The sequence below is a fragment of the Carex rostrata genome, chromosome 2 (assembly GCF_964058835.1).
Source record: "Carex rostrata chromosome 2, lpCarRost1.2, whole genome shotgun sequence".
In the NCBI taxonomy this organism is placed as follows: domain Eukaryota; kingdom Viridiplantae; phylum Streptophyta; class Magnoliopsida; order Poales; family Cyperaceae; genus Carex; species Carex rostrata.
The window spans coordinates 11,732,642-11,745,863 of NC_135919.1; the positions used below are offsets into that span (position 1 = coordinate 11,732,642).

The 13,222-nt window shown below is 34.0% G+C and overlaps 3 protein-coding genes across 4 annotated transcripts; 1 reads left to right on the plus strand and 2 right to left on the minus strand.

The window, feature by feature from the left end:
- Positions 1-794: 794 nt before the first annotated feature.
- On the minus strand, positions 795-1,850 carry LOC144549976 (transcription repressor OFP1-like). Its single transcript, XM_078298510.1, has one exon. It carries the CDS (start codon positions 1,826-1,828, stop codon positions 860-862), a length of 969 nt encoding a protein of 322 aa, XP_078154636.1. The 5' UTR covers positions 1,829-1,850; the 3' UTR covers positions 795-859.
- Positions 1,851-6,356: 4,506 nt separating this feature from the next.
- LOC144575012 (potassium transporter) lies at positions 6,357-7,755 on the plus strand. Its single transcript, XM_078325129.1, has 3 exons — positions 6,357-6,712; positions 7,076-7,139; positions 7,499-7,755. Exons 1-3 carry the CDS (start codon positions 6,434-6,436, stop codon positions 7,666-7,668), a joined length of 513 nt encoding a protein of 170 aa, XP_078181255.1. The 5' UTR covers positions 6,357-6,433; the 3' UTR covers positions 7,669-7,755.
- Positions 7,756-8,044: 289 nt separating this feature from the next.
- LOC144574995 (protein GRAVITROPIC IN THE LIGHT 1-like) lies at positions 8,045-10,589 on the minus strand. 2 transcript variants are annotated; one of them, XM_078325119.1, is made up of 3 exons: positions 10,307-10,513; positions 10,094-10,210; positions 8,045-9,445 (listed from the first exon to the last, which is right to left on the minus strand). In XM_078325119.1, the coding sequence occupies exon 3, from the start codon at positions 9,414-9,416 to the stop codon at positions 8,205-8,207; it is 1,212 nt and encodes a 403-aa protein (XP_078181245.1). In that variant the 5' UTR covers positions 9,417-9,445; positions 10,094-10,210; positions 10,307-10,513; the 3' UTR covers positions 8,045-8,204. The 2 variants fall into 2 exon arrangements, with proteins under 2 accessions (XP_078181245.1, XP_078181240.1); XM_078325114.1 differs by having other exon boundaries at positions 10,094-10,589.
- Positions 10,590-13,222: the final 2,633 nt, after the last annotated feature.

Genomic DNA, 13,222 nt, shown 5'->3' on the forward strand with positions numbered 1-13,222 from the left:
CATCATCAGATGGCTAAAAATATAATGCTCTCAACCAAAAATGAGGCATGATATGGCGTCGATGAAATATGCATACCAGTAAACAAAAGATAGGCACTCAGCAAAATTCAGAGAACAAAAGCCCGGCCTATATATAGGATTAGTAGTGCTGCAAACGAATCAAACCAAATCAAACTTACCTTAGTTTGAGTTTGAAGAAGATTCGAACAGAATTGGCTTGATTTGTTTCAGAACGAACTTCAATCGAACGAGTTAATTGCGAAAAAAAATTCGAATTGAAGTTAATCGAATCACGAACTACGAACCTTTTTTTGGCAGCTCTATCGCCCTTAGTTATTTTTTGAAAATTGGATAGCTTAAACTAAGCATAACATTGGATCTTATCTGATCATATCAGGTACCTATTTGTACATATTTGAAATGAAACCTTGATTTTGCATTGAGCCACTAGCATTGCTCTAATTTGAACGGTACGTGTTAATTTAAGATTTAAACCTAAATAGTTCGCGAACCAATTTCGAACAAACTATATCTAATTTGAGTTTGAATAATATTCGAACCGAATTGGTTTGATTTGTTTCAGAGAACTTCAATCGAACGAGTTAATTGTGAAATTTTTTTGAATCGAAGTCAAGTGAATCACGAACTACTAGCTTTTTTAACAGCCCTAATATATACACACATTTCTGAACATTTAACGCACATACTGTTTCCTTTATGAGAAAATATGAAAACTAGACAAAAAAGAAGAAGTTGAAAAGGTAATTCTTCTGAAAACAAAAAGGTAATAATTTCTACTGAACTTACACAAGGATTTATTATTTTCCATAAACGCTTACAACACATCAAACCTTGATTTCTATTCTATGATTCTCAATCTATTAAGATCTAACCAAACTTGTTTGAACACTTTCACAATAACACTGTGGTAATTAACAGAATTGAGAGAAAGGTAACATGCAAGGAGGTTTTCTAGATCATTTGATGATCTCATATTGTTAGCAATTATCATCTCGATCATCGACTCCATGAAATCTCTTTGCGGATCAGACGAGTACTTCATCACAGCAAGACTCTCTTTCCTGTCATTGTTCAATTTTTTTTCTTTAGTTGCATTTTTTGTCACAATTCTCGGACTCACCACCCGCTTGCGAATTCGGTGTACTGCTGGAGATGATCGTTTTGTCTTCAAATCAGGCTTTTTTTCTGTATAAAAGGAATTATCATTTACCTTGAATGCCTGATTTGATCTTGTTCGAATTGGAGACAGTGCAAGCTCTATCAAGTTGCTCGAGTTTTTGGTCTTCTCCAATCTCTTAGAAGTCGATCTTTTCCTATCTGTAATATCAGAACTGAAATCTGCGAACCCGGTCGGCTTTTCACTATCAAATATATGCGTTTCATAATTTTTCGTAATGTTTATTCCATGCTTATCTATACCATCAGAGCAATTGCACCTGATTGAGGAAGGTGTAGATACAAGCTTTGGGCTGTGGCATTTAAACAATACCTTGCGGTGCCTTCTTTTAGATTTCCTCGGTGGGTCCACGGGAAGATCGACATCTTGTCTCCTTGTCAGGTGAACTGGAGAATTTAGGCTCAATTTCGCCTCGAGCACAGCAGTCGAGTAGTAGTAAGAAGCCCTATTTGCAACAAGGGATATTTTGGGTGATGAAGATTGAGATGTGAAGGATTTCTTTGCTAATTGTGAAGTGCTGGTACCCCAATAATTCTGGTTTCTTCTTCTAGTGTGACTACCCATATCTCTCAGCTTGTAAAACCATGCATTTGGTACCATGTCAGAGAACCTGAATTTGTACTTCCCCATTTCTCTGTTTCTCAATCTCTCTCTCTCTCTCTCTCTCTCTCTCTCTCTCTCTCTCTATAATGGAATGGAAGTTGGATTTATATTGGGGTAGCTACTATAACATATATATATAGTGAGAGGGCTTTAAAATGGAAGCTTTAATGATAATTACACTAAGGAACAAATTCAAGCTGTAACTCACAACAAAAGGCTTAATTTCACAAACGGAACAGAAGTTTAAATTTGCTTCTCAGTACTAATTACAAAGAAATTCAAATCTCCCTCCCTCCTCTAGAATAAATGGTGTAAGTTGTAACCGATGGTGGTGCAGAAGTTCAAGTAGTTATAGTACATTGAATGCAAGTGCAAAGAGACAGAGGGTTAATTTGGTCAAATATCTAAAAATGGTCACCAACGAATTATTATAAAATTTTCAAGGGCGTAGATGCAAACAAACAACCAAGTTATTGCCTTTACGGTGATTAAGTGCAATTATGTTTCAATTAAGGAACGCAAAGTTTATATAAAAAGGAAAAAACTAAAAAAGACGAATATATATATATATATATTGCGTGTAAAGACGAATATTGAGATTAGGTACAAATGCAGATAACTCGTGCATCAGATGAAAATTGTTTTTTAATATCCTGTCGGGTGCATATTTAAGTTGCATCTTCACCTACTTGATTAGTTCAAACCGCCTTTCTTGACTTGGCGCAATAATTAGTTGCAAACGAAGACCTCATTACTATGGTAACTTGCGGTGATCAGTCACCAAAATTCATTTTCAGTCTTATTTCGGATACAGATATTGACAGAGCTATTTTTACATTACGCAGCGCATGATCAATAAATATAAAATGAGAAGGTATATAACTGGTGCGCTGCGTGAAGCTAAAATAGCTCAGTCAATATCATTACCCCTTATTTCTACTTAAAAAGCATCGGACGAATTAATATGCTAGAAAACACTGTTGTTCTTCCAGATGAGTGTAATCAATCTATAATTCCAAATTTTGTGATCTCCGTAATATAAAACAGTAAAATGCAACCTGTAAGCATCTAAAATTAATAGCCAACTAGGCATTATTACTTATTAGCTTCTTCTAATCAAGTATTCATTGTGAGTTCTTATTACAGTACAAAAACTGGATACATGGAAAACATGTTCACCTGGTACAACGATTTTAATTGCAATGAGAGTTCAATTTACCAGTATCTTACTGGATATTTGACAAAACTGAAAATGTTTATAGTGATTACTTTTAATTACCATTAGGTGTAATCGGCCATATAAGTTTCATTTTTACAATAATGTGCGTACAAGTGATTAGAGGGATTCATCTTAAACAAAACAGCAGTACATATTAATGTTGTTGAATTAGTCATTATTATTTGATTTATACATTCAAAAAATCACAGATTAGGTACTAAGAAATACAATAGAAGTACCAAAACATTCTTTTTCCTAACCTATTACAACTGAGGAAACAAACCTCTTAAATTGACAAAATTAGGTGTGGTTTAATCACCATATAAAACTGTAGCCAAGAAATAAAGAGAGACAGATAGGGAAGCACTCTGTTTCTGACAAAAGGGACAAAATGTGAAACAGACAAGCCAGACTATATAATTCAACGACACTAAATCCTTGTAGATGCTTCACATGAACTCCTTTGACTAAGTTATTTTCTATGCATGGCCTCGTGCGCTGAGCCGCTGATTTATGGTTTAATTCACTTCTCCAAAATGTACATTAAATGGAGAAACTACTTCTATATATAACCAACATTTTTTTTAAATATTTTTGGTTCTTGGACTGGTATTATAGCCTTTTCTGAAATTTGCAAATTCTTACAAATGTAGCGAAAGAACTATTTTCATGAAGCAAAACGGTACAGGCGTAGCCAGTAGGGTATAGGAAAAGGCACTTGTCTATTCCTAATTGGCTAATTCAATTTTTTTTTTCCAAAATATGTTTATTTTAAAAAAATTATATAATTATATGCTTGTGTTTAAAATAATTGTATAATTGTGTTCTGTCCTGAATTTTTTTCCCACCCTATTCTATCATAAAATAACCACCACCCCCCCCCCCCCCCCCAATTTTTTTTCCAACCCTATTCCATTAATTGTTGATGTTAACTATTTGTTTAATGTTGTAAATTAGTTAGAAAGTATTATTTAGTTGTGAAAATTTTGGTCATATTGAATTTGAAATGGTTCATTATGGTATCGGAAATCTTATTGTTGTTAAATAAGTATTTGCTTTTGTTAATTAATTAAAATTAGAAAGTCAAGTCAGAAATGTTTTAATGGTGCCATGGTGTAATGTTGAATTAATTTTATTTAGGTCGTTGTTTGAAATAATTTTAACAAATTTTGAGTTGATGTGGAATCTAAATTTAGCTTATCCTTTTTAGAAAAAATTGAGAGTGAAACCACCCGTATAATATTCACAGCAGATTTTTATTTCGGATTTGAAACATGCAATCCTCCATACGACAAAAATTTCTTTGTTTTTTATTTCGGCCGTTGTGAAGGTTGAATAAGCAGATCCGATCGTGGTGCGAGATAGCAATTAAAGTATTGCGGTGATCAACATCTCGATTGAAGTATGACGGTAAGTAGATCCGATTGTCGTCAGAGTGTGGCGGCGATCGATGAAACAAATGCGATTGTGAAACGAAATGAGGATTAGAATACTATATTAGTTTAGAAAATTTTATGAGAATAAAATAACCAATCTAGAAATTACGGTCATTTGACTCATTGTAAATATATTTTTTATCAATGAAATTGTCAGTTGACATTTAAAACCACTAACTTTTTTTTTTAAAAAAAAGTTAATTTTGTTTGTTAAAAGCCGAAAAAAAAATAGATTGTTAAGTTTGGACTACTGTGTTATTATAATATGTCAATTAATTTTTATATAATTGATTTATGTATAATTAATTTTTGATAATTGGTTAGCATCTTGACTAAAAAATGAAGCGGTGTGATCAAAATGGTACAAGCAAGCAGATTTCGGATCCAGAGGAATTTATTACGTTTGGACTTTCTAGTTCTGTGTCTTTGCTTTTTTGGACATTTTTTATGGCCTACCTAGCTAGTAGCTAGTCGTGCGTTTTAGTTTCATATTTGATTTTTTTTTATGTTATTTATACTTATCTAGTTACTTGAGATGATTTGTTACGCTCTTTTTCGTTGCATAATCAATTGAATTAAGTTTTGTTTGAATCGTTGAGGGAATGCAGACAAAAAAACGACCAATCGATGTCACAAATTGAGCATACACGAGTCATTAAAAAATTAAGCATAAAACAAACATGAACAAAATGTCCAACAAATAAAGCATAAAACTAATTGTCCCACAAGTATATATTGAGCGCCAAGGGCTGCCTGCCATGGTCGGTGCTGATGGGTCTTGGTAGGAGCTTGGGATCGGATCCGGATCCTTTAAGATAACTCAAACTTTGGGTTTGGATCCAGACCGTCCGATTATATGTATGGATCGTGAAGCAAATCTGTCAGATTCAGAGTCCATCAAATCTATCGAACCTACCTTGCTCTAGGTAAAAAGAGCCATACACGGAATGACAGAACTGGCAATCTCATATTTCCTAGAAAGATATATTTATAATTTAATCTTCTAGATTATAATGACAGTTTAAAGATTTATTATTATAAAAAAATTTGGTTTTCAGTTTACTGTCGTAAATATGATCAGTACAGTAAATCGATCCAATTACTGCCTTCAAGATGAAAACCAAGATTTCAACGGCAAAAACATATCGAAAGCATATTCCTTCATTACGGCTCGATCAACGACAACTAATTAAATTGCCAGATTGACGATTCATACAATTAGAACTCATTCAAGGAGCAATTTCATGGATGTTGTACTTTCAAACAACCTAACTGACCACCGGATTATGCGCTTTATAATATCAATTACATATTAACAACTAACTATCTCACGATTAGAATTAAGAAAAAAAAAGATCATAAAATAAGCGTCAAATAAATAATCAATTAGCTTAAGTTTTATGGTATGTTGATGGGATGATTATTTTATCGAACTTTTATATTTCATAAGCCATAATTACTAATTGGGCCCAAAGCCCATAATACCAGTAACTGGATCCTGTCATGAGAACTACCAATGAAACCATTGCTTTCTTTCAGGCCTCTAGTTTCTCTCGGCTTCCAAAATTTCGGGTAAAGATTTTAAAAGAGTAATTTTAGCTTCATGCAGTGGACGACCTTATATATGCAGTTTTCATTCCATAAGCTATGCGCTGTAAAGGGCTAAACTGCTCTGTTAAAATATTTACCCAAATTTTCTGGGCCAGAGAAAACCCAGAAAAGATATTTCGTCTTCGTTTCTCCTTCTGGAATTTGGACCAGCGTTTCCTATTGGTTCAATCGGCTTCCCTTAAGCCACGTCACATTCCAAGCACCACAAATCCACCTTGACCACGTAGCACATACTGATACCTCCGCAATTTTATTTACTCCAAATTGTTTTCGAATTTAACAACGGGTATATAAGGGGAGGAATAATTAACCCCCTTTTCAAAACCATTTTCTCAGAGAAAAAAAGAAAGAAAGTAAACAGTAAGAATGGAAATGAGAGTTCTTTCATTGTCCTCCTCACAGAATTACCTTCCCCCAAGTTTTGGAAGTAAAAACAGAAATTCATGCTTTAAACCGAATTCGATTAAAGTATATGCAAGCAAAGAAGGCGAAGACAGCTCGGAAAAAGGAGAGACCAAGCAATCACTCTTCACAACTCTGACAGATGCATTGGATTTCTCTCAGGTAAGATCAGAGAAGGATGCCGAGCTTTTATATGAGGCAAGAGAGACTACAAAAGATGGAGGCAGGATGACAAAAGATCAGGTAATCTTGATATGAACTCATATCACCAAAAGTAACTCCATCTAAATTGAGCACCATTTTTTGTTTTCAATTTTTTTGTATTTATATATAATTTAGAATAAAATATTATGATACTGTAAAATCGATCTTCATTCTCTACAGAAAAATTGTATATGATTGACTCCCATAAGTCTGGCTCTGCTCCCGCTCGTGCATTATTGGTCTGGATTCTAATTGGATGGTCCGGATCTAAACTCAAATTTGAGTTACTTTAGAGGATCCGGACTCATCTTGATATTGACCACATACTTTCATGATGAACATCTTGAATTTGTATTTCAGATTCTCATTTGATTTATTTATTTTTGCTTAATGGTTTTGCAGTATGGAGCACTTCGGAGGAAAATAGGAGGCACTTACAAGGATTTCTTCAAGTCATATGTTGATGGTAACTTCTTCTTCTCATTTTAATTTTTAAATTTTTTCAAGGTATCTGCAAAACACAATAAAAATTCAAATGCCTTGATTACACAACAGAGACCAAAGAATTGCTAACATAGTAAATATGCCTTTGTCAAGTACAAGTTTCTGACCACACTACTCAGGCGCCGGTTTAGTGCCAGAAAATAATTTTACAAAAATCCCAATTAATATTGTAAAAATTATCAAAATTTAGATCAATAATGTATAAATTCACAGTAAGACTATATGCTCCACCTCATCTCTTCATTTTTCCTTAACTTGTTCAGTTGTTTGTGTTAAACTTGTTTGAGTCAGTGTCTTAATCTATGATTTCAATCCATACAGTTGAGGGGGAATACGTAGAGGAAGGTTGGGTCGACAAGACATGCAAGGTGTGCAAAAAAGACACTCGAGGCGAGCCACGTCAAGTCGATAAATTGGGCCGATATGTCCATGTGGCATGCGTAGAGAAATCCAAATCGACCAATTTCTTCTCCAAGCTCTTTGCCAGATAGATACTACTCCACAGTGAATCATTTGTTATTCCTTCCATTTCGTACCGAATGATCAAAGAAGTTGCTATAAATGTTCATTTTCTGATTGATTTGGAGTTAGTTTAGATCAAAACAGGGCCCTGAGATATCTCAAATTTTGAGTTAATCCGTGAAAAATCTGGACCAATGAAAATCCTTTCAGCATGAATCTCAAAGTAATAATAATAATGTTCTGTGCATTCCAAATAGACACTGAATTAAATATGACCCCGACTTTAGATAAAATGAAATCTTCAGTTATCTCATAGGTTACGGACTCTCAAAACAGACGACAAAATTATAGAAAAATGAATCTAACAATTGGTTGAGAACTGCTTTCAATAAAAAGGCATAGAGAGAGTTGCAAATTTACAACTAGTTGAGTTTCTATAGATGTGTAAACACTACATTTGGATCCATCCAAGAACAAAACAGAGATACATACATAATGTTAGTTCAACCTGCTATAATATATAGTTAAATCTAACACCTAATATTAAGTAAAACCCCAACTTTTCTTAGCTCTTTGACAAATAAACTCTACACCTAATGACATTTTCACCTATCTTAAACCCTGGCATGACAGTAAACCCAACTTTCGATGTTTGACCTCTCTTCGGCGTCAACTCGTCCACCACACTCTCCATAAAGTCATTATTGAACTGATCCATCTCTCTCACGTAAAATATCTCGGCTTTTGGTATGAAAGTGAGTGACATCACCTTCAGTGCCCAAACCCACCTCGCCATTTTTACAAACACCTCGTAAAACGGGGTCCTCGGATGACCCCCGCTCATTAGAAAGGCCCTGTGATCCAAGTTGCCGAAAAAAGAATCCTCCATTTCCTTCGGGATTGCATCTAAATACTTCTCCCGGCAAAACATGCTGAACTCAGAGTTTGGGTCGGTTATGAGCACCTCGAAGGGGTCTAAAATACCCATGACACGGTCGAAATGATCCATTGAAATGAATTTCTCGTGAGCACCTGACAGCATTACTCTAGAGAGATACGAGTCAAAGGCAAATTTCTTGTGTGACCTCTCGTGAAATACAGTCTCTGTGTACATGCACCTCACGGCCGAATCAAGGTCCCAACCCGAAACCCGCATCAGGCTAATCAATGGCTTTGTAAAATCATGCAATGATCTCGATGCAAAACTAACGGCCTCCGCAAATAAATTCGGTGTTAGTTCCCTGTTGACTAGATTCAATCTCCTCTTGCAAGAAGGATTCTTTTCAATATTCTCATTTAATTCTGAATTTTCTCTTTCCAATTTGTGAATCTCCAATCTCAACCTTTCGTTTTCTGATTCTTTATCATGAACTATACTTTGCAGAACAACCAATAATTTCTCGTGCTCTTTAATTTTCAAGCTAACTGAAGTTTCACTCTTGGGCTTGTCGGTTAGTTTCTCATTGTACAAATTCTCCAATTTAGACAAAGATTCAAGCTGGGAAGTAATGAGTTTATCTGAATTTTTTATCTTTTTTGGGTCATATGGGATATGTGCTTGTTGGAGTTGAACATAGGCTAATTTAAGAGAGGAAATAGAATCAAGTAATTTCAAAAGGATAGCTTCTTCTTCAGAGAAAGCCGGATCTTTTGGGTTATTGGGTTTTGGTTTCAAAGAAACTGGTGGGGCTCCAACTGAGATCACCTTGCAGAGATCCGATATGCGAAAAATGGCATTGAAAGAGCTCTTTGATGCCCTTGGTGCAGTTGTTTCCATTAAGACTTCGAGAATGTTCAGAAAGCTCTCTGTTTTAATCAATCAAATTTTAGTTAGAATAACTATACATAAAGTTACAGCTAAGGAGTTAAAGTGGCAAAGGAGATGCATGTTTTATATTAATACCTTACAAAAGAGGAACTTACCTTTGGAATAATCCAATTGTCTAATTTGAAACAGGCAATCTGCTGTGCCAAAGAGCAACAGGAAAAAGAAAAAGGGAGAAAAAATGAAAAAGAAAAAGAAAAAAAGTACTGATGTAACTTCATATAATATTCCAAAATAGCACCACCCAAAGTTAGTAGCTGGGATTTTAAAAATAACATACTATGCAGAAATAGTATCATTTATATATAGTTTGCCATTTTAGAAAAATAACATCCTAATTTGTACATGTTAATTAGAGGCAATATTTGTTTTCGCTATTTCAATAAATCCCAACATGTATTTTAGGAGTACTATTTTCCAAACTAGTGGTCCAAGAATCAAACTCTTGGTTTTAGCCTAATTATTGACAAATAATACGCTAGAGGATCTTTATATTTATAGCTCTAAGTTTTACCTATTTGTAAACAAAACAGAAATGAAAAAGGAAAAAAAATATACAAAACAACACCCTTTTCTTCGAAAAATCAATGGCTCAATCAATACCATAATAAGTTTTGAAATCGAAGTACCTTGATTGAAGAATCAGAAGGAACCAAGATGCCGCCTTTCTTGGCCAAAAACCCCATCCAACGAACCTTCAGCAGAGACTAGTAACGGAGCAGAGGAACAACAAAAGTGTACTAGAACTGTACAAGTAGAGGTAGTATAAAATTAGCGAAGGCGAAGAAACAAAACCATGTGGATTGCAACAAGTTAATAAGAAAAGAGATAGTGGTAGAGACGTGGGATCCGTGCGTCCAATAATTTATTGCTCTTTTTCAAAACCGACCGACCGATGAATTGCGAAGCCCTAATTTGTGATCCCCGAATATAAAACGAAGAGAGAATGGGAGAGTGAAGGTTATGGTTTTGGGTTTCTCTAATAATATTTTAATGGAAAAAAGACAAAAGGGAGAGGAGATTAATGCATAATAAATTTTTGTAATAATTTTGATGCGTTACTCGAGGTCGACGGGTTCCAGAGTTCCAGTTTCCAGAGAAACAGAATCTGATATGATACATTACATTACTCGGTCCGATTTGATTGATTGTTTGAATCTGACCATCTCTGCTATTTCCAACGTAGCTCGGATTATTTGTATACATTTTTTTTTCTGCTATTTCCAACGTAGCTCGGATTATTTGTATACATTTTTTTTTTATGTCTCCTCTGGGTTCTTTTGTAGGATATGTTCTGAGTTCATGATATGCTCTTATTTTTTGTGGGAGAGTTTTTATTTCTTTAGATATCTTATTTATTTATTGTAGAAAAAAAAAAGAATAATTTAGATTTAGTTTCAGCCGGATCAAAAGAATTCAGTATTTATTGTAACTATAAGGGGTCTATTTTGAAATTTGTGTCAGTTAAAAGAACGGTCTGAATCTACTAATTGCATCTTAGGTATTGCGCTGAATGTGAATTTGTTATTAGAGGGTACAATAAAAAATTGACAATTTAGATTAATTTTAGCTAAATCAAACTCAATTCAATGTACTATAAAAAATATAAAAGATCTGTTTTGAAATTCATACCAGATTAAAAATAAATTGTCTGAATTTACTTATTATATCTTAGCCTCTTAGGTAACTGGGGAACACAAATTCTATGTTTTAAAGAATACCATTTAAATAAATCTTAAATCATCTTATAGTGATAATTTTGTAAGACTTTCGTTAAACAATATTCAACAAAACTTTATATATTTAATGTTTCACCTCAATCATAAGTGGAGAAGAGCAAGTCTTATTTACTAAATATGTATTCTTTTTTAAGTAAAGGTTGGAGGTCAAGCCATCAAACTATTTAATATTTATAAATAATTTTCTTATTTGTATTTTGAATCTGCGATCTCCTATACGGAGAGCATTGCCTTTGCCACTAGAACAAAAATTAGTTCTCATATTAGCGTTTCATTTTCTTACGTATGTGTACTTAAGATTAAATACACTATCAAATGTTTAAGGAAGTTGTTTATTTTTCATAATATATTGCTACTATTATTTTTAGATATAATAAACAACTTTTATGTGGATTAAACAATCGTAGATAGAATAAATTAAAATAAAAATAAACTACGCCGATCAATATATATTACTAAAATTATAAATAAAAAGGTTCAAAACCATATATAACAATAGCCGAGTTAGCCACATAGTTAACACCACGAGCCCACGTCATAAAAGATCCTCACCATTGGAGGCAAGCGCGGGAAAAGAAGCATGAGCACTTCTTTTAGGAGAGAGAAATTGACAATAAATGGGAGATTATTTTGATAAACTATAATTAAGAAAATATTTTTTACTGATTCAGTATGATTATTTTTTTTTTTCCAAAAATCAGAAGGACCGGAGCGCTCCTCCGGTCTTAAAATTTTTCTTTACTCAAGACCGGAGGGCTCCTCCGGTCTCCAAAAATTTTAATCTGTTTTATCCATTACAATTGCAGGTGTTACAGAAGATCCGAAAAAATATAAACAAATCAAGACCGGATGGCCGGTCCGGTCTCTCCAAAAATTCCTAACCAAGACCGGAGGGCCAGTCCGGTCTTAATGTTTTGCGTAAAAGATTCCTTCCACTTTATGGTTTGAGATTTACTCTGCGTAAAAGATTCCTTTCACTTTATGGTTTGAGATTTACTCTCAGCCGATGCCTATTCGGGATTTTGCAGGGGCCCAATATTATTTGTGCTTTGAGATTGGTGCGAAGTTAAAGGAATGGTCCAAATTGGTCCGGTCTTAATAATTTTTTTTTAATACTTTATTTAGCATTTATGTCATGTGTTTTCTGTTTCCGTCTCTGTCTCCCCCATTTTCATTTTCTTCTTCTTCCTTCTTCTTCCTTCTTCTCCCACCGTTCTTTCACCATTTTTTTTTTGAACTCATCAAATTAACAATCAATCATCGATATCATTTTTAATTTTAAGACTACTACATACATACTGTAAAACAGACTTCTCGACACTATAATACTTTAAAACCTAAACATATACAAAAAATACTAAAATTTTTTATTTCGCAATTTTACAGAATGATCAAATCCATACTTTAACACTACTACATACAAATTATAAACAAAACTCATTGACATTGTAAAACCTAACATATCAAATCCATACCATCCAAAGCGATTAAATTTAGCCATTTTAGTAACTAATTTTTAATTTTACAACCTTATAACTACTGTAATTGAAAAAACAAACTTACTACAATATTTAGATGAAAGCTACCAACACAGAAGAGGCCAATCTGTAACAACACAATAATTCAGTGGAGCTTGATTATCAGCTTAAAATGACGGAGAAGAAGAAATTTATAAGATTAAGTTTTCTGAATTTATGTTAGACTGATGGGAGAGAAGATGATTTATAGCAAAAAAGAAAAGACAATAAAACGTGAATGCACAGTTGCTGCATAGTTGCCGCACCGACGCACCCAAAAAATAAAAATTGGTCAGAAATTGTTAAGACCGGAGGAGCCCTCCGGTCTTGCGAAAAGGCAAAATTTGAGACCGGAGGAGCGCTCCGGTCCTTCTTGTTTTTGGTTCTGATTTTTGGTGAGAAAAAAAAAGGTGAAAAAAAAGAAAAAAAATGAGTCGCTGCACGATTCGCCGCACCACTATCAACCAAAGAGGGGAAAAATATGAAAAATTGTTAAGACCGG

Coding starts and splice junctions, on each gene's coding strand:
- LOC144549976 (XM_078298510.1), bottom strand. CDS start 1,828: ATGGGGAAGTACAAATTCAGGTTCTCTGACATGGTACCAAATGCATGG.
- LOC144574995 (XM_078325114.1), bottom strand. CDS start 9,416: ATGGAAACAACTGCACCAAGGGCATCAAAGAGCTCTTTCAATGCCATT.
- LOC144575012 (XM_078325129.1), top strand. CDS start 6,434: ATGGAAATGAGAGTTCTTTCATTGTCCTCCTCACAGAATTACCTTCCC. Junction 6,713..7,075: donor GCAGGATGACAAAAGATCAG/GTAATCTTGATA, acceptor ATGGTTTTGCAG/TATGGAGCACTTCGGAGGAA. Junction 7,140..7,498: donor CTTCAAGTCATATGTTGATG/GTAACTTCTTCT, acceptor CAATCCATACAG/TTGAGGGGGAATACGTAGAG.